Genomic DNA, 26,107 nt, shown 5'->3' with positions numbered 1-26,107 from the left:
AAATGCACTGTGTTGCCGCCATGTGATTGGCTGATTAGAAATTAAATGTTAACGAGCAGTTGGACTTGTGTACCTAATAAAGTGGCCGGTGAGTGTATGTCAATTTCACTGATATCCACCTTTAGGAATAAAAGAAAGAGCCATTTGGTCAAAGAGAAGTTCATCTCACCATGTTGAAGCTTTTGGGTTAAAGTTGTAAATAACTAAGGAATTCTTTTAAGCTGGTGTCTATTGCTGAAATATTTTGGGGTAGGACATGTTCTACACAATATGTGTCATACTCACTCAAATCCAGCCACAGATTTATAAGACATAGCCATTTGATCAAAAAAAAAGATCTAGTTGTTGTCTAGAGCTGATATATTTGGGATAGGACATGCTCTACACAATATATATCATATTCGCTCAAATCCAGTCGTAGGGTTAAAAGATTTAGCCATTGGTTCAAAAAGTGTTAATCTCACCATCAATCTTTTTGGTTAAAGTTGTAAATAACTATGGAATACTTTAAAGCTGTTGTATAGTGCTGAAATATGTCGAAAATTACATGCTATGTCTTAATATATTGCGTAGGAAATGTTCTACACAATATATTTCATATTCGAGACACGAATTTGAAAAATATATAGCCATTTGGTCAAAAAGAGTTTCTCTCATCATGTTGAAGCTTTTTGGTTAAAGTTGTAAATAACTTTAGAACTCTAAAGCGGTTGAGTAATGCTTACATGTAGTGAATAGGACGTGATTCTAAACAATATATGTCATATTCACTCAAATTCAGTTGTAGATTAAAAGATTTAGCCATTTGGTCAAAAAGTGTTTATCTCTTCCTTTTCAAGCTTTTGGGTTAAAGTTTTAAATAACTATGGAATTCTTTAAAGCTGGTGTCTGATGCTGAAATATATTGAATAGCGCATGATTCTACACAATTGCTGTCGAGTTGACCGATATCCAGCTTTAGGAATAAAAGATATAGCTATTTGGTCAAAAAGTGTTTATTCACCAAGTTTAGGCGATTTGAAACAAGTTGTACATAACTTCAGAATTCGTTTCAGCTGGCGTCTGCTGCTGAAATGTGTTGAATAAGACGTGATTCTAAACAATATACGTCATATAAACTCAAATCCAGTCTTAGATTCAAATGAAGTAGCCACTTAGTCAAGGAGGATACATCCTCTAGGCCAGTGCACCAGCCTGGAGCAAAGCCAATCCAGCCCAGGGACGCAAGCTGGTGGTCCAGAAAGTTCCCCAGGAAGAGGAAGCAGGAAGGCGCGCACAAGCTGTGTCACAGGCGAAGCAAGGGCAGTGGATGACATGGGAGGGAGTCAAGAAGCGGAAGATTTCCTGGAAAGATCTGTGGGAGATGGAGGCCTTCAGGGCGAGCTTTACCATCAGGGTGGCCTATGATGTCCTGCCTTCTCCTGCAAATCTAAACCAGTGGTATGAAGACCCTACATGCACACTATGCTCAAGTCCAGCAACACTAAGCACATCTTAGTGGGATGCAAGACCAGCCTCACCCAAGGCCGTTATACCTGGCGGCCCAACCGGACACTAAAATGTCTTGCAGCTGTGCTGGAAACTCGCCAGAAGAGCATGAACATCCTTCCTCCCTCGTGATCCTGTTGGCACGCAACTCCATTCGTGCAGGAGGGGCAAGCCAGCCTCACCCCCATGAGAACTGACCTTGGGCAACTCAGCAGTGAACGGGACTGGAAGCTGCTGGCGGACCTGGACAAGAAACTTTGCTTCCCAGCTGAGAATCGCATCCACCAACCTGCGACCACACCTCGTTCTGTGGTCATCGTCACTCAGGCTCGTCTACATCAAAAAGCTCACAGTGTCCTGGTAGGGTGCAGTGACGGAAATGCAGTGAGGGAGATTTTCAAGATTTTTTAAATTGAACACTTTCAGATGATAATTTCTACAACAGTCCTTGGAAATCACCATGTACCTCCACAGCATTTTTAATAAACACTCTGTACAAGTCTAAGAAAAAATGTACTTAACACTCGTGCTAGCAAATGTTACATTTTACAAACACATTTAACAAATCATGAATGACACATTTTAAACTGGACATCAAATCTGGTATTTGGTTGAATCTGGTTTACCAGATTTGGTGTCCAGTTCAAAATGTGTCATTCATGAATTGCACATAAGCTTTGGAACGGATCCCCTCACAAACAGTGTTTATGATCTTTACAACAGGTATCATTACGTGTTCAAAGCCAATCACTTTTTCACACAGGGACTGCTGTTGGATGATGCAGTGGTAATGCAGAAAGTTCGGGAACTCTTTGTCACCTTTACAGTGAGAAATAAATTGTGTTGGCCAATCATAGAAGGAGTACCATCCGTAACCACTGATACCAGCTTTTCCAGTAGCACCTTTTTCTTCACCGCGTTATAGAGGTCAACTCCCCTGGTAGTTGTCTTTAAGGGCAGTAGTGTCAGAAGTTCTTTTGTGGGGAAATAATCAGACACCATCCTGTTAAGGACCTCCAGCTGCGCTATACTTCTGCTGTCTACCGACTCGACACACTGGATACTGAACCACCTGCACTTCGCCAGATTACGGTCCAGCTTGTCAGCCAAGTTCGCGGACATCGCCGACATTCTTCTTATCATTGTAGATGCATCGAGTAGAGCATCAGATAGTGGAGATGACGTCGATTCCATACTTCTCGTCTTCAAGTAGTTTTAACAATTATCATCACTGCGTCTTCGACGACCGCCTCATCTGAAAATGCCTTCTTTTTCTGAATCAAGAAGTGCGTAGATCTTAATGAGGCTTCGGTTGCTTTTTTGGAGCTTTTCTCGGGTCTCATGAAACAAGAGTGCTGTTTGGTCATAGCTGCCTTTAAGGTGCGAGCTTTTTCTTCTCGTATTGCGCTGCCCTGTGAGTAGTTAGCGTGGCAGCTTTTATCACAAGTTGTGAAATGTCTCTCCATATTATGTCGCTTTGCCGTCGCTACAGTTGCCCCGCAAAAGAGACACACGCAGGCTCCTTTCACAGTATTAAATAATTATAGGTTTTCTTTCATTTTTCTGCCATCTTTTTTGGGGGTCAATCGTTTTTTGGTGCTCCATAAACGCTACATTATGGGCATGCGCACAATACTGAATTTTGAACTGAAGTAGGTCAGAGTTAATATTAATCTTTTTTTTTTTTTTTTAATTCAATTAATGTATTGTCATTTCCAGTTCACATGTAAAAGATGTGTTTTCACATGTAAGTATGATTTAAATGAGCAAGATAAAAAAAATAAAATAAAATAAATAGATGCAGCTAACTGATAAGTGTCATTATTTAAGCTAATTTTAGAACAGGCCAGCGGGCCACTCGCGTGGTCCTTACGGGCGACCTGGTACCTGCGAGCTCAATGTTGACGACCCCTGATTCAGATCAATAGGAGGGTCATTCACCATCTGGAAGTCCCTGTGTAAGCTTTTTTGTGTAAGAAATACTTTTCTTCCAGAGAAACCTTCCACAAAATCTAGCTTGATGATGAATCATGAGGTTGTAATGAGTTTTAATATCTATACTTTTATCTAAAAGAATATAATAAGCAATCATATCACAAAAGAAAAGAACCAGCAGTAAAAGCCTGCTCAGCAGGATGATCACCAAATAAACATGTGCACAGGTCATATTTACGGAATCCAATGGGGGTCGAAACTCATTAGCCATTAAAACTTTCAAAAAAAAAAAAAAAATACAAATAGACAAAATAAATACACTGACTAGACCCAAGGAAGAGAAGGCACATTCAGGTCTAAAAATGTTAGCCAGTATTTGGAAGAATAACAGCAACAACATCAACAAAGCAAATATTAATTTATGAAAGGAAAGAATTTTACAATTTTACACTATTCTCAGTGTAAAAAAAACACCAAAAACATGACAGTATGAATAATAGTTAATCCTGTCTCATTCCCCTCATTCAGTGCAATCATAAAACAGTATATTAAGACTAATAAAGGATTTACGGATAAATTCACATAATTAATAGAATTCTGTATCATTTAAAGTATACAGGGGTGACCTCACAGAATTACACACTGCAACCAAAGTATGCTAAGGGTCCTTGTCAAAGTGAGCCGAAAATATTTTTGCAAATCTTTGAGTCTCTTTCTTCATGGATGTTGGTGACATGTTTGGAAACTGCCGAGGGCCTCTACGAGGATTGCCTTCATGTTGATGGCTCTGTTCCTACAAGATTAAAAAAATGTAATACATTACAAAAAAAAATCACAATCATGGTTTCACTGGACTAAAAAGGTAAAAAAATGTGTTTTTGTTCTTTTTTTATTATAGTGAGAAATGAAGCCTTGCTAAAATGAGTAAGCTAATCAAGTAAGCTAATCTTGGATGATGTATTACCTATCTGAGTTGTGAGGGGATATGAATCATGTTTCAAGCAAAGCATGGTCATTCAGGTTCCTCTTTGGAGTTCAACTGGCCTACATTTTGAAAGAAAACTTGACATTCCAAGGTCTAATTAAAGTCAAGTCTCTATGAAAATTGTGAGAGAAGAAGAATATTGCTTGCATTTTAAAAATCGTCTAATGCTGCATTTAAATGCAGCACCACACCTTTGTTAACCTGGATTGATCAGAGTATGCATGATGCAAAACTACCTTCCCCGATGGTCCATTGCAGACTCAGTGTTAACCTGTTTGGCACACTGATCTCTGCATGTGTATTTCTGTATTGTTGGCCAATTCATGCTGTAACAGATTACCCAGACTATGTAAAATAGAACAAACCACTGCCAATGAGACCTCAACTAAGGATTTTTTTTTTTCATCCTCCTTCATTGTCAGATCCAATGCATTTCACCTGGGAAATATATCCAAGTCAAATTAATTATGAAAATAATAACTGTCATGAGGATATTGGCAAAAACAAACAGTTGCTAAACAAACCAAACAAAATTATGAATTACTACTTCCTTTAGCATCCCAAGCATCCCAAGTCATAATATATTTTTAACAATCACCTTTTCATGAAATACATGCGTATACACGCCTGTAACTTTACAGAGCAGGAGGCTCATTCTCATTGGCCAAGGGGAGTCTTCAAAAGTCAGAGCACTAACCTTTGGGTACATTATGGTCCTGTCATTTTATAGCTGTAGTTAATGGATGGGATATTTTCATGTTGTTCTAGTACAGCTATACAGCTTTCTTATCTCTTTTCCTGAGGCCACTAGCTATGGACCAACTTGAAAAGCAGCTACTCAGAAAAAAAAAGTATGAGGAAGTGAAGTACAATGGTCTTCTACTGAGCGATCACATAAAAATGCAGATAAAGACAAAATTTAATCTACAGTGTAATATTACCTCACCCTGGGATTAGGAGAGGAATTAAGATTATCCGAAGCGAGACAGAATACATGTGTGTGAATTAAAGGAACTCAAGTAGAAAGGTGAGAGTAAAGGGAATGGAGATAAAGATGGTGGTCAACAGTCCAGTTTAGAGTAACAGAGTGTTTAAATGAGGTGAGGGAATGGTAATGTGTGATAAAAGAGTATTAGCCAGATGAAGATGTTGAGAATCTCTTTGGGAGTGATGTGGATAAATAGGATCAGGAATGAGTCCATCAGAGGGACAGCACATTAGATGTTTTTGAGATAAGGTCATAAGAGCCAGACTCATGGTTTGGTAAAAGGATGCAGGTTAGAACTGCTAGGCAGGAGTAGACTAAAGAAAAGATTTATGAATGTAGTGAAACAAGACATGAAGTTAAATGGTGTGAGACAAGAGAATACAGAGAAAAGGGTTCGACTGAGGTGGTCGATTCGCTCTGGCAACCCCTGAAGAGAGTAGTTGAAAGTAAAAGAAGAGTTACGGTGTAATGCACACAAAATTCAATTGGTGCTGGAGAACTGGGAGAAGTGGATGTATGCCCTGGAAAGGAGAGAAATTAAAGTTAGCTGCAGAAAGATAATTAATATATAGTGAATAATGAATATATGGACAGAGGGTTGCCAGGCAGAAGGCGAAGAGGAAGACCAATGAGGAGATTTCTTTAAGTAGTGAAAGAGGACATGGAGTTAGTTGGTGTGAGATAAGAGAATGCAGACAATACAAAGATGGACTATGTCTCAGATGGAGGCAATGATTCAATGTAGGGACCCCAAAAGGGAGCAGCTGAAGGGAAAATTAGGTGTGACTGGTTTTTGGTTTTTAGGTTTGACTGGTATTGCAACCAGTCATTTTTTTGCCTGTGTTCAACAATACAGATTTTATACCCACTGCATGTCAACTGAGTATAGCAAGGCATTTGGGGTTTATTTATATGATAATATAATATTTTTTAACAATATTGATAAATAATAATAATAATAATATTTATGAAACACTCAAAAAACTGCAGACCCAGTGTCAGAGGCCCCTAAATCCATCAAAATTTTACACAATTGTCAGCTCTCAATTATTTAAAAAAAATTTGCTTAAAAAACAGTTTTATTATTATTATTTATTATTGTTAAAAGACCAAATCTATAGAAAATTTAGTGACTACAATGGCTAGACCATTAAAATCTATTACTTTCAATGCAAATTTTCTGTGTCCACTTGTTTTCCGCTGAAATCAGTCTCATCATTAATCTCTGATAAAATTAATTTTCAGTGTTTAACCTCATGTAATTGTACAAGTGACCTTGTAAAAGATTGGCTTGAAAACAGAGAATTTGTAAATGCAAGGGTTTAAAAAAAAAAAATAGACAAACAAAAGAAAATTAAAAATTACGGTATCACTGGATACGCAGGAGGGAATCGCAGGCACTACATGTATGTCCCTCATAGATGACTCCAGTTGTTGTGAGGGAAGGAAGAAATTAGGAACAGAGCTTTTGCTGAAGGTTAAAAAAAAAACAGATATATTTGGTCCTTACATTGTGTTGGGAGACTACAAAATACAATATTTTCTGGCCAATAAAAATTTCATGTTTAGAATGTTTGCAGCTGAGACTTTCACAACTACACCTTGGCAGTTGACCACCCAATAGTGGACAGGCCACTGCAATATGAAGGCATAGATAGTTTTGGTTTTAGGATGAGGATGTACTCAAATGTAATAAACCAAAGTTTTTGCCCCCACCTTCAAAAAACAGGGACCAACAAATCCTGGGAGCCACTGTCATGCCCATTTATATATTTTAAAGAATATATCAGCAGGTGGGGGTGTCACTCAAACACTAAAGTGACCCAAAATGGAAATGTTAGGCCCTACAGCCTCACAACTCCACTGAGAATTTTTGTTCTTGCCCCTTTTTTAAAGACCAAACTGTAAAACCTAGGACAGAATGTAAACAAACAAACAAAAAGGATACATGCTCAAGGATACAGTTGGAGATCTGAGGCTTCACTGATCCGGTACATTGAAGCATTGTGTGTGATCAAGGAATGGTCTTTCGTTATGGTTGACAGGCAAATATGGTTTGGCTCCCCATTGGTGCTACTCAGCTCTATTTCGTTTCCTTCAGTTGAAGCTTGTAGTGTCCTGTCATTCTCTCTCTCTGTGTCAGACTCCTCAGCCTCTGATCTTGTAGTAGGATGTTGTTGAGTCCCCTCTCTTACTGTGCAGTCCTGTTCTGCACTAGAATCCTGAATATACCGATTTTCAGCATGCAGAGCTGACCAACACTTTCCCCCATCATCCCGGCTGATGTCCAACTCCGGGGGCTGTGGTGAGTCCAAGCTCCCAAGAGAAACTCGGTGAGGATCTGACAGGATGCTGGTCCACGGACTGGTTTTGTCTGTTGAAGAGGTTACCTCATTTAAATGTCTTGGCTTAATGACAACTTCCTCATAATCTTCATCATCAATGATCTCTTCCTTATTTCTAAACACTGATCTATGATCACCATCGCCTTTCTCTCCTGTATCATCAATCTCAATTGCAGTAGTCAGGCTGTGCTCACAATCTACTTCCTCCTCAGACTCTGTATGGGAATCAGAGATGTTTGTTTGTGGTGGCTCTGGATGAGAGGGGTCTTCCTGGGAAGACACTGGAGTTCTGCATGGACTACAGACACACTCAGAGGTATTCTTAGGGCTAATTTCACCAACAGAGGAAAGTGTTGGGGAGCACTGAGAACCGTAGAGAATGGTTTCTAGGTGTTGACCCCGAAGACCTGAAGAAAGAAGAGTTTAAATGACAATAGTGATCACGGGGAGGTTACACGTCTGTTTTTAAATTAAGATGTATAGCTTATTATTTGAAAATTGTGAAAAGAACAATTGTAAAATGACTGTATGGAAAGTTGCTACAGCAGAAAGTCATCAATCTCATTAACACTGGTCAAAGAGTGGAATGATGAATGTATCCATAAAATACTGTCAATTTTCAATTTAGATAAAATAACATCATCTGCTAACAATCATCTTTGACAGGCAAAATGACTATTAAATACAGAAATATACCTTTAGTTTAATAAAATAAAAGCAGAAGACCCACAGAAAATGATGATGTCCCCATTAATTGGTTGGATTTGAGAAGCTGACACCTGCCTTTTTTTGACTCTATCTGTTCCTCTGGTTTGTTTTGACACCCTTGCTTACTCTGAAACGGGAATACAGGAGTTGACAGCTTCTGGCTAAAATATCTCTGGATTTTGTCAAGTTCATTCAGCTTCATCCTGGAAGAGGAGGCATAGTCTTAGGTTAATCTTGAAGCAAACACGTAAGTAAGCAGACATGTTGAATTAACAATGAGGACAAATACCTGAGAGTTGAAAAGAGCATGGAGCTGGATGGACTTATGTCATTAGCACAGCTGCTTCCCACAGAGCAGTGAGCGGTTTGCTCCTGCAGGTTCTGATTGTAGAAGCATCCTTTTTCCATATACTTGACATTATGTCCAATGTTGCTGGATTTAAGAATGTTGTGAAATTGCCAAATAGTGAGTGACTGCAAGTTTATACCAGAATGTGGGGATACATTTTCAAAAATGGCGGTAGATGTATCGTATATGAGAAATGTGGTTGTACAAACTTTTGGGAGAACAGCCTGTCGATGAGGTCAGGTGAGGAGATCGTTTGCACAGGGTATCGACGGATGTACATTGTTGAAGTGTGATAGCTGATAGGGTGGACCTACAATGGTTAAAAGTCTCTTAAACATTTCCACCAATCAGATGCAAGATACATTTTTTGCAAATGAAGATAGGGTAGCAAAGAATAAAGGTTTAAGATTTCTCTTACTGAGCGGTTTTTGCCAGATTCTTCATTGATGGTTTTCCTTTGCCCACGGAGGTACTGGACCCACTTCAGTGGAGTGATGGAAACTTTGAGCTGACCGTGGCATTGTCCGCTGAAATCAGTGATGTTATACCAGCCACACACTGACTGGAACCCACAGATCAAAGGGGAAAGATCTACAGAGGCAAATCCAATCACCCTCTCAATCTCTATAATAGCAAAAAGAACAGGGCATGAATTCACATATCTAAAATCCCAGAGCTATATAATTTATCACATAAAGATGCTTCCTGTACCTTGTTTGTGCCAAACCTTGAACACAAGAGATTGCTGTGGATCAGTCAGTAACTGCTTTGAAAGCCTATAAGTTTGACAAAATTGTAGACTATTATCTGAAGAAAATGCCTGTTTCAGTTTCATCTTCTATTTAATGTATGACTAACCTGCATTCCTGCTCATGGTCCCACACAGGACAGTTAGTGTGGGCAACTAGAGCTGTGAACACTGGTTCAGTCGCATTAGCAACAACATAGGACACACAGCAGCATGGACTCCCTTCATTGTGGTTGATTTGAGGACAACCTAACAGGTAGATGAATCTCATGTTAATTGTCTTACAAAAAGAAACAGAGAAAATAAATCTGTTTCGTATAATAGCGCACCCTTCAGATTCAGGTGCATAGCCCGCTCAACTGAAACGTTAACGGGGAAGGATTCATCAAGACCAATTTCTGTCTGCTGTAGATATGTGATGTCTGGGGTTCCGTCAGACAATTTCGTCTGGCACTTGCTTTGTGATTGTATTGGTGGAGCATGTAAGGGGCACTGATACGACGCTTGCAACTCCTCTGTCGAGTGTTCTTCCTGGCTGTCAGAGTCCACTTTGTTGTCAGTTATAGTAGGTGTTGATGGACCTTTCGTGGGACCACGACAAATGGTGAGTGTGATGTGAACTCTGAGAGCAGCACCCAGAAGGTTAGTTGCTGAACATCTGAAAAGCGGGTAGAGGCCTAGACAAAAAAAAAAAAACACCTGTCAATGTACCCTTAACTAAACATTCCCAATAAAAAATATATTTCTTGCTTAATACTAGCGTAAATGATTATGTCTTACCACTGAGAGTCAACTTCTGCTTGTGAGTCTTTGTTAGAGCAGACAAATCAATAAATGCTGAGCCAACCAATCGGTCAGTGCTACTGGGCCTTTGGGTTTTTTCCTTCTTAAAAGCAACCCACAACTGGACCTCAAGCCTCTCCTCTTGAAGATACCAGGTTAAAGACTGGCTGCTCGTTAGCTCAATAGTCCGACAACCTTCAAAAGTCACTGTGGCCTGGCTGTCCTCCGTACCCCCCAACATAGAGGGGTGTTTCAAAGAAGAGCAGAAGGCATCCTGATCATAGAATTTATATCTTAAGTAACAATAGGTGGAGCGCTGTAGCTTGCTGTGACCTGGCAGAAGCAGGCAGTGGACAGGCATCCAAGCTTTAGGCATCAAGAAGGTCAGGTTTGTTTTCTGCATGCTATCTTCCCAGGCTCTGTCATGATCCTGCCTTTCACAGTCAATCTGAGCCATTTCCCAACCCGCACATTGACCAGCTTTAATGAGTCTTTCCCTGTCTGAGTGGTGGATGAAACGAAGAGAGAGCTCAAGGCCCCCAACCAAGACTTGCTGCTCCTCAGAAGAACTTGTACTTTGAGGTGCGTAAACCCCAAACCAGCCAGAAACACCTTGACACATAGAAATAGAAATACAATGATTTTGTGTTCATACAGTAACCCTTAACTATGAGTGAGGCATACCTGTTCTTTTAAGGATAAGATCAGCCAATGATATGTTAACAGTGCCTAACACCAAATCTTTGATCTTTGAAGTATCCATTGCTTGAAAAAAGAAGAAAATAGAAATAAAGAAAGAAAAATCAGAAAATGGTGTGAAGTCCAAATACTGTTGGAAATTACTACGAAAATACTGCTTTACACTGTGACAGTTCGAGACAGATCCCTTCGATACGCTTTAAATTACAACAAAGTCAGCACATTAATACTTATTTTCTCTTTACTAAATTATGGACATCCTCTGTAGCTATTAAAATCAATAAACATTAATGATTAATTACAGATATTGCTATTAATCCGATATTCCTAGCGATATTCCACCGAACAGTTAGAATATCACTATTTGTACAGATCTTGAAAAAAGACAAAGCATAAAGAAAAGGAAAAAGTCGTAATAAACCTTTGCGATTTTCTCTGTTCCATAGAGTGAAGACAGCTGAGGCATTCTGCAGCTGCTCAGCCAGACTGCAGGTTTCTCCACTGCTTCTTTGAAGTAGATCACAAGATAGCTCCATGCGATGGTCAAAATGTGGGCAGAAGGTTCTGGCAGCAACACCAGTTGACCTTTTCTCAGTTTCAGGTAAGAAGGAAAACTGTACCGTAACATATGCGTTCACTCCCACCTCAGCAAAGTACATGAACCGTTCATCTCGCTCTGAAACTACCCTGCAATAGAAGGTTTAATGGCAATGTCAGTAAATATTCATCAAAAAATAGTGTCTATCTGTAAAACCATAGAAAAGAAAATTATTCTTAGTCTTTAATTCCAATTTAACAATACCATTAGTTCAGATAGCATGAAATACCTTGCTGCTGCCTGCAAACCACATGCCCTGCGGACTTCAACCACCAGTGTTATAACACGAGAAGCATCCCCTCTGCCAGGCTGCTCTTCAGATGTTACAGGCTGGTGCCTGTACCCAATAGATACATCTAGAAGGCCTGAGGAAAACCAGAGATTCTCACAACTTTAGGGCTTAATGTCATGTGGAATATTATTTTTGCTAGATGATTATTTGTGGCTACCTGAGGACTGGAGTGGATTCCCGATGGGGCTATCCATCCTTGGAACTAGAGATAGGGAGAACACCTGTGACTTATCAGGATGTTCCATCTGTGTGGAAACCAAGGCACACAGCTTGGACAGAGGGAGCAATCCATTGGCCACCAGCTGATCCCTGACATTTGGATAATAATATCTGCAAAAACACATCAAACAAACTAAACTATACTTCAACTCTTTTCAGCAGCGTATAGAAATCTATTTCACATCTTGACAATAGAAACGAGGATCACTGACACTCACAAAACATAAATTTCTCTTGCAAAAATTAAAAACACTCCTGCCTTTTGCAGAAAAGTCTGTTCTTTACATGGTGCAGTCACCAACTGTTTAGGATTGCAAAGCACTGTGTCGGCTGCCTCATAACTGCAACAACCTGAGTAGTAAGGGCACTGAAGACCGAATAGTAACTGGAATAGCACTCTACTAGACAACCTTTTTTTGCCTCACTATATTACTGGGTCTATAGACTGCAATATTTGATATTAAATAAAGATACAACTTTGATCGTAGAGCTTTCTCATTTGAACACCTGAATAACAACAGAACCCTCATATGTATGAAGAAACTAATTCCCGACACTTATCTCAGGAACTTCAGCTACTTTCTTCCTTTTTCATGAAAATGTTATAGCCACAAACCTGCACCACACTTCAAACTGAACACCTAGTCCACTGCTCGGGCCTTGACTTGACAAAGAACTTAATAACAGCCTTTGGACAGGAACTCCTTCAGGTGCAACAAGCAGATGGGTCTCTGAGTGGTCAAACAATGGGTCAGGAACATAGAGAGCATTGGTGGTGCGAAAAGGCTTCAGGTTTAAGCCTGTAATGACCAGAGATTGAGATTACATTCATGAAGGAAGAGAAAGACTTGAATCACGGGGATTTATATATTATGATGCTCTTACTATTCTCATTCTGATTTGCATTATCATTTGCAGCTGGATCATATTCCTGACAGGGGAAACTATACTGGACATAGCAGTCAGCCTCTCCCCACACTGTAGACTGAAGTGGTGTCAGACCTGTTACCTTCTCCACCCGGACAACAAACAGATGCTCTATCATGGGTTGATGAGCAAGTCTCATCTGAAGACACAACACAAGGCATACATTCAACTTATCAGCACAAATAAGATATGTATAATTTAAAAATCAACACGAAAATCAGATATGTGCTTAAAAGTACACAAGCTTATCTGCCGGAGCCACCAGCTTAATGCATAATGTTTCATCTCCATCCAGATTGTCAATCTTCTTGCTTATACAATAAAGTGAAAAACTGCCATCATGGCATATACAACATGTTCAAGCTTTTGTGAAGAATTAAAAGCCAACATAACCCACCAACAGGACCAGAGGTTTCCACACGCAATCTACAATAGCCATACATTGACATGGAGATACAAAATTTTTCAAACCTTAGATAGCTATAATTCTGACCTTTGTTTGCACTTGTGGTCGGTGATCAAGCTGATTGACTGGTCTCACAAGATGACAACAGGAACTCTTTTTTTCCTCCCTCACATGCTGAAGGGCAAGTATCTGTTCTGATTGACCCATTGCCAAAACAACCCTGAGGCTTCCTTTGCAAGAACCTGAGAATACATCAGTAACTGGCATGTAGCAGTCTACCCCTAAAACAGGGTATTGTGCCTGTAAGAGAAGTTTGGTGATCTTTGGATCCCTACAAAATATGAAGTAAGAAATAAGGAGAGAGTTAATGGTGTTTTATCCAGCCTGGCCTTTTGAATTACATGTCATTACAGAATATTGTACAAATAGCAAGCATGATTTGTTATGCATGATTACAGATATTTCACATGGATATGAGATATGATGGAATGAAGCAGTTGAAATGGAAATAAGTGACAGAAATGCCCAAGCTTTCTCTCATTCTTCAAAAAGTTTGTTTTTACACAATAAAGAAAGTTAGCAGGTCATCACTTACCTGAATGAAATGTAAAACTGATGGAGAGGTAATTTAACAAGACCAAGGAGCTGATCCTGTGCTGAGGGACCCATTTTCTGCCATACTTCTATCACCATCACATTATTCTTCATCCGTTCCAGTAGTTTAGCTGTTAAAGCCACAGGTGTAACCTGAGAAATGAAAAAAATAAAAGAAAACAACTTAAATTAAACAACATCAATTATGATAAATTTCAAACTTCACAACTTTTCTCTGATGGTCTCTTAAACTTACCTGAACAAAGTTAAATGAGGGGTTTGTCTGACCCCAGCTAATGACAGATCTCACTGTCTCATCACACCAAAAAAGCTTACAGCTCAAGTAAAAACTTGAGGCCCCCATAGGCCCACAGCTGAAGTTATTTCCATTTGGCACCATGAGTAATGTATGCAACAAGACCGCCAGGTTTTCCTTCACAGGCTGCCTGGATTTTTCCAGAATTGTGTAGTTTGAGGGAGAAGGAACTTTCATGCTCTGGCTATAAATATCAAAATTTTTAGACATGGGGCTTGGCTCTTTTTCTTGACTGACTGCAATGTTAAAAGGTGATATGTTTCTCCAAGTCAGTTTCCTTTTGCTGAATTCAGGATTGAGGGTCTTTTCAGCTGCAAGTTCAACTGACACCTAAAAGAAATATTAAAATTATTTTGATAAAATGCCATTTGGACAGTGAGAGGGAAGTTTGACAAAAGTAGTACATAGATAATAAAGACAGTTTTACCTTGAGGGGTCCAATTGCCCCTGTTTGATGGTCCCCTTCAACAGGCTGTACTAGGAGAGGGACAGACTGACTCAACCGCTTGGTCTTTAGCAGACACTGTAGTGGGTAAACTGCTTTACCAATGAGAACAGGCTGGAACAACACGTCTAGGTCAGCAAAAACATTTAAATCCAGAGTTATATTGGACAGAAATTAAAAAAAAAAACAAAAAAAAAAACATACTTTTTTTTTGTCATCCTTTCGTATGTAAATTTTGAAAGAGAGTACTGCTTCCCACCACTGCCAAAGTGCTGTTTTTCTTAGATGGGCAGGAAACACAGAATGTTGATTGAACTTGACCTCTTTGAAAAAAAAATGCATGTTGAGTCATTTCTCCAAACAAAAATCAAACTGTACATTTTATAAAAGTAATTTTATATACCTCCTCCAATGCATTTGCTCGAAACTGCTCTGGTCACCTCCCATTCAGTAGTTCTGTTTCTACTGCGTTTACTAGAAGCTGAACCAGTCGGGAATGTGCACTCCACAAAAAATGTACTAAGAAACCAAAGCAAATATCAAATGCCTTTGTTAGTTTTGGACTCTTCATGATGATGATTTTTGTAACTGTCCATGCCCATTAATAAATATTTCACCTACCATTTTTTTCTGGTTAATGGTTTGGGAGGCTTCCTGTTATTGGAACCTTTTCTGGATGTGGTGGTTGTGCAGGTTGTAGATACAGTCAGAGAGTCAATTGTCACTTTTGCCAATCGGATTGAACTCAACAAATTCACCTGCTCTTCACTTAACGGAATACCACCATGAACTGGAGGCTGCTGGGGGTCAGAAACTGGGCTAAAAACAGTAACAAGATAAGCATCTTATGCAAAGTAAAATATTTGAGGTGAAATAACAAAACCCATAAAATCTCCATCAGATGAACAGGCTTTTTGCAGCATACTTGTCATCAACTTTGGGTCCAGTTTGTGTCTGTGGCTTCTTTGCCCTTAAGGAGCTGTTTGTCAGCTGGCTTTCAGCCGAGAAGTCCATCTGCTCCTCTGCATCTTGCAGATTCGTATTGGTCATCTGACAGACAGACAAAGCTATATTCAAAGAATCAATGGCCAACTTTTTTTTCTCTAAATATGTACATAAAATTGTCTGCTTACAGGAGTTTTGTAAAACAAATTTTCCAGTAGTGCTTCATCATGTTGTGGGTCATTGAATGCACTATGCCCATTTATACTGCTGACACTGGAGATAGATTCAGTAAAGGATGCCTCACCATCCAAGAGAGGGGGGCGGGATCTGCTTATGCCGAAAAGAAAGCATTAGCAGAAATAGCATGAAAAAAAAACTTTGAAAGTAGTTACAAAAAAAAAAAGAGAGAAATAGGCACCTGCCAAGGAGAAGATCAACTGTTCTTTGATCAAAGTCAGCAGGAAAGTGTGGGCTATCATCTGTGACAACAGCAACATTTTCTGATTGCATGAGAGATGAGTCAGAATGCAGAATATTTTGAAGAAGCATCCGGGAAAGGGGAGGGGGCCTGAAGGCAAAGGCATATGTGCTATTAAACTGTGCTATAATGAGCGATTTAGAGTATTGATCATTTTCAAACCTTTTGAAATACCCACTTGGAGAGCAGGTGATCATTATCATTTTGGAGAGGAATGGGAATGTCTTTCAGATGTTGATCAGAATGCGTGTCACATTTCAACGCCGACACCATCATTGCATTTCGTAGCTTGTCCCCACGTTCTATAATGACTGAGATCAGACACAGTAGTTACGTTACTGAAGAACCAGTCAAACATTTGCTTGTGTGGCCAAAGTAAACTAACAGACAAAAAACACACCAGAAAGAATGTTAGATGATTGGTCACACTGTTCTTTGCCTGAAGGATCCAGGGCTGTTTGGCTGTTTTGTGATTTGTTTATCAGTATCTGATTCTCCGAGGACACATCTTTGTATTTCTCTTTCAGTGTTTGAACACACAATTGGCCTGTCCCTCTGAAAATAAATATAAAGGTGAGTTTGGTATGTTCACTGTAGGCCAACTGTTGATATGAACAAAACAAAGTATTTCTCAAACCTTGGTGTGGTGCCACTACTACAGTCAGGAGATGAATTACGTTGGAGTGGCAGAGGAAGTGGAGCGCCTTGTGGTCCATCACAGCTGAGATCTATAGTGGTAGTTGAGTTGCTGCTGTCATGGGCTTCGGTTAGAGGCTCGAGATGAAGGGAAACCTAGTTCCAAAAAGGATGACATGGGTTTGATGTGGCATATGGGTCTCAAAGTGCCCCACACAATACAGAGAACATAAATTTGGATTTTAGCACACTAGCCATCTTCCGGCCTTCTAGACACCCACAATCTATCCATCCAATAATGTTGTTTCACATTATAACACTGGACTCCCTAATATTCTCTTGCTTCGCTAAATAAAAACGGATCTTTCTTTCTCTGTCTCCACCCTTTGGTTCACCCCAAATCTTCATCTCATGAAAGCCAAAGGTCAGCAACTACAATGACTACATAAGAAAACTGGTCTCATTATTGTGTGTATAGGCTCTCAGTCATCCAGGTCATGGTGAATTCTTGCTAAATCTTCTTGTCATGGCAATTGGACTTGAATTTCTTCACTTGAAGACGTTTCACTCCTTGTCCGAAAGGCTTCTTCATTTCTAATGGCCTGTGGGAAGTTTATATCTGCGAGTGTTGTGGCTGGGTCTAGGTTATGATAGGTTGTTATATAAATGGAAGAGTTGATCAGCAGAAACTAGGTCAAAGGGAGTTTTTATACTAATGGAGGTGTCATTAGGTGGGGACAAAGGAGCAACTTTTGGGGATTACCTAGATTAGAATGTGAAAACATAAAGTCAAACTTCTCAAAATGAGAAACAAAGAAGTGAAAACTGTTGGATCACAAGGACTGAAGCTCATGTGGAAGTTACCGACGGCTCATTCTGGTTGTGGAGCCTTCTGGGTTGTTTGGAGGGTGCAGATGCCCCTGGTCTGTATGGGCTTATCCATCTTGGATTGATCCCAAATTATGTTGATGAAAGGTTGTGCCTAAGACCCTTTCCTCTGTTCAAATATATTTTTTTTGTTTTTGACAAAGACTGCTTCTTTTGACTGCTCTCTCAAACCACCTGTCTTTTCTGGCAAGAATACGGACATTTCTGTCTTCAAAGGAATGGCCGTTATCCTTCAGGTATAGGTGGGCTGCAGAGTCCTGTCCTGAAGTGGTGGCTCCCTTGTGTTTGTATAGAAGTTGTTTGGTCTCCCTGATGTAGACGTCATCACAATCCTCAGTGCAGGTGACAGCATAAACCACATTCTCAATCTTATGCCTGGGTGTTATGTCCTTGGGGTGCACCAGTGTTTGCCTCAGAGTATTGTGGGGTTTGAAATTTACCAGTATATGGTGTTTGTTGAGAACCCTTCAGAGTTTTCCTAAAATGGCAGCAACATAGGGTATGACAATGTTCTTCTGTTGGTTGTTGTCCACCACCTGTTCTATGTTCTTGCATTTGGTGGTATCTGATTTAGCAAAGGCCCAATTAGCAAAGGCCCAATTAAGTTTGTCATCAGTGTTTGTTCAGTGTTCAGTGTTTGTTCAGTGTTCATCAGTTTGTCATCAGTGACATCCATTGTGTCGTTCACCTGCCTGAACCAATGGCTTGGCGGTTCCCCCCGGAGGAGGCAAGGGCCTTGCTCTCAACCTCCTCCATGTATAAGTTCGCTACTTTGGGGGATATGGGCGAGCCCATTCCACATTCATGTTTTTGACAATAGGAACTGCCATTGTATTGGAAATAAGTGATGTGTAGACAGAAGTCCTGTAGGGTGCACCTATGATCCGTAGTGAGTTTTGTTCTATTTACCAAGGTGTTGTCCTTTATGAGGTGTTCCCTCACTGCTGTGACTGCATCCGATGAAGGGATGCATGAGAACAGTGAGGTTACATCGAACAACAAAATGGTCCAGCTCATCTGCTTGTCGTTGCTGGCAAAGTCCAGTGAATTCTGAATATGGTATGTGGTGTTGCCAAACAAAGATGCCAAAATCCACATGTTTGGAGATGTTGTATGGGACAGAGTTGATGCTGCTGACAATGGGTCTGAGAGGAGCTTCCTCCTTGTGAATCTTTGGAAGTCCATAAATGCAAGGCATGGTTTCTCCTGGGTACAGCAAATAGTAAAGTGGTTTGTCTATGTCTGCATCCTTTGTGAGATGCTGTCAAAAGCTGACCCCTTAATTCTTGTATGTATTGGTCAGGCCCCATTTTAGAGTTTTATAAGTTGTTGTGTCCCCAAGGAGATTGCCTATCTTTGCTTAGTAATCCTTTCTATCAAGAACCACTGTGCATCTACCTTTGTCGGATGGGAGGACTTTGTCCATCTGAAGTCAGGGGAGCGCTCCCTTCAACCTTGTCTTTGCTGATCACCTGCACCATTTGCATAACAAGCCATCATAACCTAGACCCACCCACAATCCTAGCAGTTGCATTCGGAAACTCCCCACAGGCCATTAGAACCGAAGAAGCCTCTCGGATGAGGGTGAAATATCTTCAAGAGAAGAAATTCAAGTCCAGTTGCCACAACAAGATTTTGACAAGAACTGTCTTATGTACAATAACTACAATTTACATTATAAGGAGTTACCTAGACCAAAAACAATTCCTACTCCAGAATCATCACTAAAAATAAAGGAAACTCCAAGTCATTGTTCTCCCTCCTAAGCCAGGTCATCCGCCAAAAGTATTCTCTCCCCCCAAACTTGCACACAACCTCTATCTGCAACTCCTTCATAGCATTTTTCACTGTAAAAAAAATCAACAAATATTCTCCAGCACCTCAAACCCTTACCTCGGCTTCTCAGCTGACTTCATCCATCCATACTATCATTCTCCTAGTTCGACCTCCCCACTCTCTCAGAAACCACAGAACTCATCCACAAATCCAAACCATCTATCTTTCTCAATCCTCGTGTAGTCTCCCACCTACTTGCTCACTGACTGCATCTCTAAAAATACCAGGATTGAATCAAAACTCAGAATACAACTATTTAAAGCTGATGCCAACTGTTGTCACCTTCTGTTACTACTTATTATTGTTTTAATTTTTATTGTTTCTTTTAAATCTGTATTTTGTATACATGTCTGTATGGAGTGTCGAGTAAGGCACCTTAAATAAAAAGCATTATTAATATTATTATTATAATTCAGCCTCAGGGCGGCACTGCAGAGGGTTGCGTCAGGAAGGGCATCCCGCGTAAAACTTTTGCCAAAACCAAACATGCGAGTCAACCATAACCATAGCATACCGGATTGGTCATGGACCGGGTTAACAAAGACCGTCATTGGTAATGATGACCTACAGGGTACTAATGGACATCGGGCTACTGTGGGTGGAAGAACAAGAACAAGAAGAAGAGGAGGAGTGCGTGTTCAGAAGCAAAGAGAGACGAGGAAAGGAAAGAGCCTGGGACTGAGAGTAGGGACTTTGAATATCGAGACTAAGACAGGAAAAGGTAGAGATTTGGTCGACATGATGTAGAGAAGGAAGGTGGATATACTGTGTGTCCAGGAGACCAGGTGGAAAGGTAGTAGGCTAGAAGCTTAGGAGCAGGCTTTAAGTTGTACTATTATGGTACTGACAAGAAGAGAAATGGAGTAGGAGTTATCTTGGAGGAGGAGTTTGTTAGGAACATACTAGAGGTGAAAAGAATGTCAGATAGATTTATGAGTCTGAAACTGGAAATTGAACATGTGATGCTCAATGTTGCTAGTGGCTATGCCCCGGAGGTGGGATGTGAATTTGAAGAGAAGGAGAAGTTCTGGAATGAGTTAGATGAAGTGATGCAGAATATTCCCTGAAATAAGAGAGTGGTAATTGGTGCAGACTTCAATGGACATGTTGGTGAAGGCAATAGAGGGGATGAAGAAGTGATGGGCAGATTTGGTATACAGGATATGAATGCAAAGGGACAGATGGTGGTAGATTTTGCAAAAAGGATGGAAATGGCAGTAGTGAACACCTTTTTCCAGAAAAAACAGGAACATATGGTAACTTATAAGAGTAGAGGTAGGAGCACGCAGGGAGAGAATGATCCATACAGGTTGGCGTAACAGGGAGATAAAGGTGGAAAGGATGTACAACAGGTCCAGGTGATTAAGGACAGAGAGGGGAATGTATTGACAGATGCTAGAAGAGTGATGATTGAGAGTGAAGATGGAAAGAGTACATTGAAGAGCTGATGAATATGGAAAATGAAAGAGGCAAAGGTGGAAGATGTGACTATTGTAGACCACAAAGTAGCACAAATTAGTAAAGGTGAAGTGAGGAAGGGATTGAAGAGGATGAAGAGTGGAAAAGCAGTTGGTCCTGATGATATACCTGTGGAGGTGTGGAAGTGTCTAGGAGAGGCAGCGGTAGATTTTCTGACTAGATTATTCAACAGGATCTTAGAGAGTGAGAAGATGCCTGAAGAATGGAGACAAAGTGTGATGGTGCCTATTTTTAAGAATAAAGGGGATGTGCAGAATTGTGGTAACCACAGAGGGATAAAGTTGATGAGCCATACAATGGAGTTATGGGAAAGAGTAGTGGAAACTAGACCAAGGGCAGAAGTCAGCATTTGTGAACAGCTGTACGGTTTCATGCCAGTAAAGAGTACTACAGATGGAATATTTGCTTTGAGAATTCTAATAGAGAAGTACAGAGAAGGCCAGAGGGAGCTGCATTGTGTTTTTGTAGACCTAGAAAAAGCATATGACAGGGTGCCAAGAGAGAAGCTCTGGTATTGTATGAAGTCTGGAGTGGCAGAGGAATATGTTAAACTGGTGCAGGACATGTATGGTAGCTGTGAGACAGTAGTACTGTCTATAGGGGTAACAGAGAAGTTCAAGGTGGAGGTGGGACTCCATCAGGGCCCTTCTTGTTCGCAATGGTGATGGACAGGCTGACAGATGAGGTTAGACAGGAATCCCCATGGACCATGATGTTTGCGGATGACATTGTGATCTGTAGTGAGAGCAGAAAACAGGTAGAGGAAAATCTAGAGAGGTGGAGGTATGCTCTGGAAAGGAGCGGAATGAAAGTTAGTCGCAGCAAGACAGAATACATGTGTGTGAATGAGAGGAACTCGGGTAGAACGGTGAGGCTACAAGGAATGGAGATCAAGAAGCTGGAGGATTTCAGGTACTTGGGGTCAACAGTCCAAAGCAACGGAGAGCGTGGAAAAGAGGTGAAGAGACGGGTCCAAGCAGGTTGGAATGGGTGGAGAAAAGTGTCAGGGTATTATGTGATAGAAGACTATCGGCCAGAATAAAAGGAAAGGTGTACAAGACAGTGGTGAGACCAGTGATGCTGTATGGCCTAGAAACTGTTACAATGACCAAAAGACAGGAGGCAGAACTAGATGTTGCAGAGATGAAGATGTTGAGGTTCTCTTTGGGAGTGACCAGGATGGATAGGATCAGGAATGAGTCTATCAGAGGAACACCACATGTTAGATGTTTGGGAGAGAAGGTCAGAGAAGCCAGACTGAGAGAGTTCAGTCATGTACAGAGGAGGGATAGAGAATATATTGGTAGACGGATGCTGGAATTGGAGCTGCCAGGCAAGAGGTCTCAAGGAAGACCAAAGAGAAGATTTATGGACATAGTGAGAGAGGATATGAAGGTAGTTGGTGTGAGAGAGGAGGATATGGAGAATAGTGTTAGATGGAGAAAGTTGATTCACTGTGGCGATCCCTGAAGGAAAAAGCCGAACAGACAATCAAGATTAATATTATTATTATATTTCTTCCTAATGCAAAATGTTTCAAGGCAGCTAGTACTGGTATCAACTGGTATCCATGCATTATTGTAGACCCTCATTGTAAAATTACTGGAAAAATACCTTTAAAATTAGACTTACTTAGATTTACGACTGACTATATGTGTTGAATGAAATTCAGGCTTTCTTGGCAATATCTTCAAAAAATGAATATAGAAAATTGTTGCCATCCCCTGTTTTAGTATAATAATGTTTTGGCAATACAAATGCTCAGCAAAGTGTGTTTCAGTGGTTTCGGAGGCCATAGTACCTTCCAAATAGCATGAAAGATTGACTGAAATGTTGTTGAAAACAGCAGTTCTGAAAGAATATTTATAAATAAATAGACACTTGATGCAAAATTAGTTAGGTAACTAGTTAGGTGATAAAATGTAGCACACTCCATTTGTATTATTAGTACAAGAGAATGTATACCCCATTGTAAAAACACTAATAAAATAAACAATTCAATAACTTGAATCTGCTTAAAAACATAACATCTTTAGCAATGAAAAAAATCAGTTATTATTATCAGTTATAGTTTTATGACATCTGAAGGCCTGACATCATTGCACAGGACTCGGCATGCAGGATAATTTAGTGTGGGTCCCTGTCATTACTTAGTTTAATGCGTAATAACTATATGTAGTAAAAGAGAGGTTGTATGAGGAAAAATAACAAACCAGTGGGCCCAAAAATCATGCCAAACCTCATTCCAAACAAAGATGCATTTGAACATTGCACATGTTGATATCCTCTGTGGATAAAGGAAAAGACCAACACTCAAAATCCACAGATGCTGTGCCTCTTTCAGAATCTATAATAAAATACTACTTTACTAAGAATTTGAAGTGAAAACACTATAGCACCAGCATAAAACGGGTCAATGTTAGTTTATACTCACCTGTAACTCTCCCAGCTTTTCAGATGTTGGAGATACGAAAGTGTAAAATCCACTAATGGGATGTGACAGAGATAGGCGAGAGATAGCAGAGACCTGAGCCCGGGCAATGGGCAAATGATCCTGTTTTGTTAGAACATCCAGGACCAGAGAGCCCATATCTGTGCAAGAAAGATAAATAACTTGCAAACTCTGACACTGGAAATTGAAATGTAATCAAGTCCTCTTGTTTACCTGACAGATATGATGTAAATTGCTTTGGGCCACAGCAGATGGGGAATCGTGCTGTAGTCTTGATAGTCTTTGAAGACAGCTGCGACTCATCTTTTGGAAAAAAGTGCGTTCCATTGGATGACTCTCCCCACCAACGCAATCTGATGAATGTCGAAGATGGAGGCTTTTGGACTGTCCATAATACCCTGCTAATTGTCACCTCTAGGAAGCCCCTCAGCTCACCCTCGACCAGAGGAGGCAGGCTGGTGGAGGGGGTACACATCACTGGTGATAATTTTTTTTTTAATTTTTTTTTTTCAGAAAGGAGAAGAAATTAAAATATTAACATCGCAATAGCTTACATCCAAAAAATATCTTTTAAACTAGGGTATGCAACAGAATGTACCTCATTTACGTATTAAATTTACGCCAATTTTTTTAAACAATTAAAGCTATGGTATCAAAATTGCGACAACTGCATTAGCTTTGAATGGACTGAGAAAAATATAATTTTATGGCACAATTAAATAGGTTAGGTACAACTTGTATATCACTGAAACCTGATGAGTGTTAGCATTAATGACATGGACTAACTAACGTTTCATCACGACCTGTGACCTCATACGAATAACAAAAGTAGCAGAGGCAGCTAATATCAACTAGCCACAGGCACCAGCTGACACACTAATAGCAAGCTGTGTGCTTTATAATACCTCTGAGTTGCTAACAGGCAATTAAGCTAGCCACAGCTTACCTTTCTTTTTGTTGTCACCACTTTGGACGGACCTTTGTTTTTGGCTGTGCATCGCTCCGGTTAGTAAACATCGATGGCGAATAATTACCTCAACATCAGTGTGACCCGATCGTTACCACACATGATTAACTACACAGCTAACAGTTAATCAATTTAACTGCTCTGCAAATTTGGGCTAAGGTCTACACTTAACCGTTCAGACCGCAGCGGGCATTACTATTCCCGAGCAACAACGCCTGACTATCTTTAGGTCCGCTTCCGCTGCCGACTACCAAAGCATTGTGGGAAATTGTGTTTAAATATGACGTTTCTCGTATGAGATGTACCTCATAGCACGCTCACGATTCTGTGTTAACAGAGGTTACTGAAGTTCGACCACATTCTATGGCCTTTCCTCCCTAAATTTATGATGGCCATCTTCTTTTCCTTTCAGATGCTCCTTTGCCACAGCAAATCAACCTCCTCCACTTAACCCTGTTCTCTGTATCCTCTTTTCTCACTCCAACTAAATTCATGTCTTCTCTCACAACATCGCTTTGGTCTGTCTCTAAATCTCCTGCCATTCGGTTCCAACCCCGGTCAATAATCTCAGTCTCTCAGTTCTCCAAAACAGTTTACATGTGCTGTCCTCTTGGATGGAATTGTTCCCAATCCTATCCATCCTCCCCACTACCAAGAAGAAGCTTTACGCCCTCATTTCTGCTACCTCCAACTCTGCTTCCTATCTTTTCCTCAATGTCACTGTCTCTAAACTATACATCGTTGCTAGTCTCACCACTGTCTTGGTCCAGCTCTCCTTTCATTCTGGCTGCTCCAGAATTCCTCATACAGTAAAATAGTTCCTCTCTCACTTCTAGGTCTCGCTGACCCCCTTTGTACTTTCCCATTAGCAAATACTGCATCTGTAGTACTCTTTCCAGGCATGAAACCACACTGTTGCTCACAAATGCTGACGTCTGCCCACACTGTGGCTCCCAGTATTCTTTCCAATAACTTCATTATATGGCTCATCAACTGTATTACACTATAGTTATCACAATTAGTTATCACACCTCCCTTAGTCTTAAAAATGGGCTCCATCAAGTATTTCGGGGTCTTGTTCATGAGTGAGGGAAGGGTGTAGCAGGAGATCGACGGATCGATGCGGCATCTGCAGCGATGCAGACCCTGTACCGTTCTGTCGTGGTGAAGGGGGGGCTGAGCCAAAAGGCGAAACTTTCAATTTACCGGTCTACGTTCCTTCCCTCACCTACGGTTGCGAGCTGTGGGTAGTGACTAAAAGAACGAGGTCGCGGATACAAGAGGCCGAAATGAGTTTCCCCCGCAGGATGGCCGGACTCTCCCTTAGAGATAGGATGAGAAGTTCGGTCATCTGGGAGGAGCTTGGAGTAAAGCCGCTGCTCCTCCGCAGAGAGGAGTCAAACGAGGTGGCTAGGGGATCTAATCAGGATGCCTCCCAGGGGAGGTATTCCGGGCATGTCCATCTGGGAGGAGACCACGGGGAAGACGCAAGACACGCTGGATCGACTATGTCTCAAGGCCGGCCTGGGAATGCTTTGGGGTCCCTCCAGAGGAGCTGGACCATGTGGCAGGGGAGAGGGAGGTCTGGGCCTCGCTGCTCA

The 26,107-nt window shown here is 40.7% G+C and overlaps 1 protein-coding gene across 5 annotated transcripts; it reads right to left on the bottom strand.

The window, feature by feature from the left end:
• Nucleotides 1-979: 979 nt before the first annotated feature.
• On the bottom strand, nucleotides 980-24,740 carry c2cd3 (C2 domain containing 3 centriole elongation regulator). Of its 5 annotated transcripts, XM_086164724.1 has the most exons (35): nucleotides 24,486-24,740; nucleotides 23,753-24,016; nucleotides 23,522-23,679; nucleotides 23,327-23,374; nucleotides 16,886-17,040; nucleotides 16,649-16,803; nucleotides 16,427-16,559; nucleotides 16,189-16,338; nucleotides 15,959-16,097; nucleotides 15,751-15,875; nucleotides 15,447-15,644; nucleotides 15,229-15,344; nucleotides 15,030-15,148; nucleotides 14,808-14,939; nucleotides 14,321-14,710; nucleotides 14,066-14,217; nucleotides 13,558-13,801; nucleotides 13,023-13,203; nucleotides 12,754-12,937; nucleotides 12,076-12,248; nucleotides 11,856-11,991; nucleotides 11,450-11,715; nucleotides 11,014-11,094; nucleotides 10,327-10,941; nucleotides 9,876-10,223; nucleotides 9,657-9,795; nucleotides 9,510-9,574; nucleotides 9,217-9,422; nucleotides 9,008-9,108; nucleotides 8,739-8,882; nucleotides 8,525-8,652; nucleotides 7,936-8,148; nucleotides 7,359-7,770; nucleotides 6,762-6,861; nucleotides 980-4,216 (listed from the first exon to the last, which is right to left on the bottom strand). In XM_086164724.1, the coding sequence occupies exons 1-35, from the start codon at nucleotides 24,535-24,537 to the stop codon at nucleotides 4,082-4,084; spliced, it is 6,357 nt and encodes a 2,118-aa protein (XP_086020850.1). In that variant the 5' UTR covers nucleotides 24,538-24,740; the 3' UTR covers nucleotides 980-4,081. The 5 variants fall into 5 exon arrangements, 4 of the variants coding, with proteins under 4 accessions (XP_086020850.1, XP_086020847.1, XP_086020849.1 ...); XM_086164721.1 differs by having other exon boundaries at nucleotides 7,359-8,148; XM_086164723.1 differs by having other exon boundaries at nucleotides 7,359-8,148; nucleotides 8,576-8,652.
• Between the last annotated feature and the right edge of the window lie 1,367 nt (nucleotides 24,741-26,107).

This window comes from Fistularia commersonii, chromosome 18 (assembly GCF_037954325.1).
Source record: "Fistularia commersonii isolate RoL2024-O1a breed Wild chromosome 18, RoL_Fcom_v1.0, whole genome shotgun sequence".
In the NCBI taxonomy this organism is placed as follows: domain Eukaryota; kingdom Metazoa; phylum Chordata; class Actinopteri; order Syngnathiformes; family Fistulariidae; genus Fistularia; species Fistularia commersonii.
The sequence above is the reverse complement of the archived record's forward strand: the minus strand, read 5'-3'. Positions and strand labels throughout refer to the sequence as shown.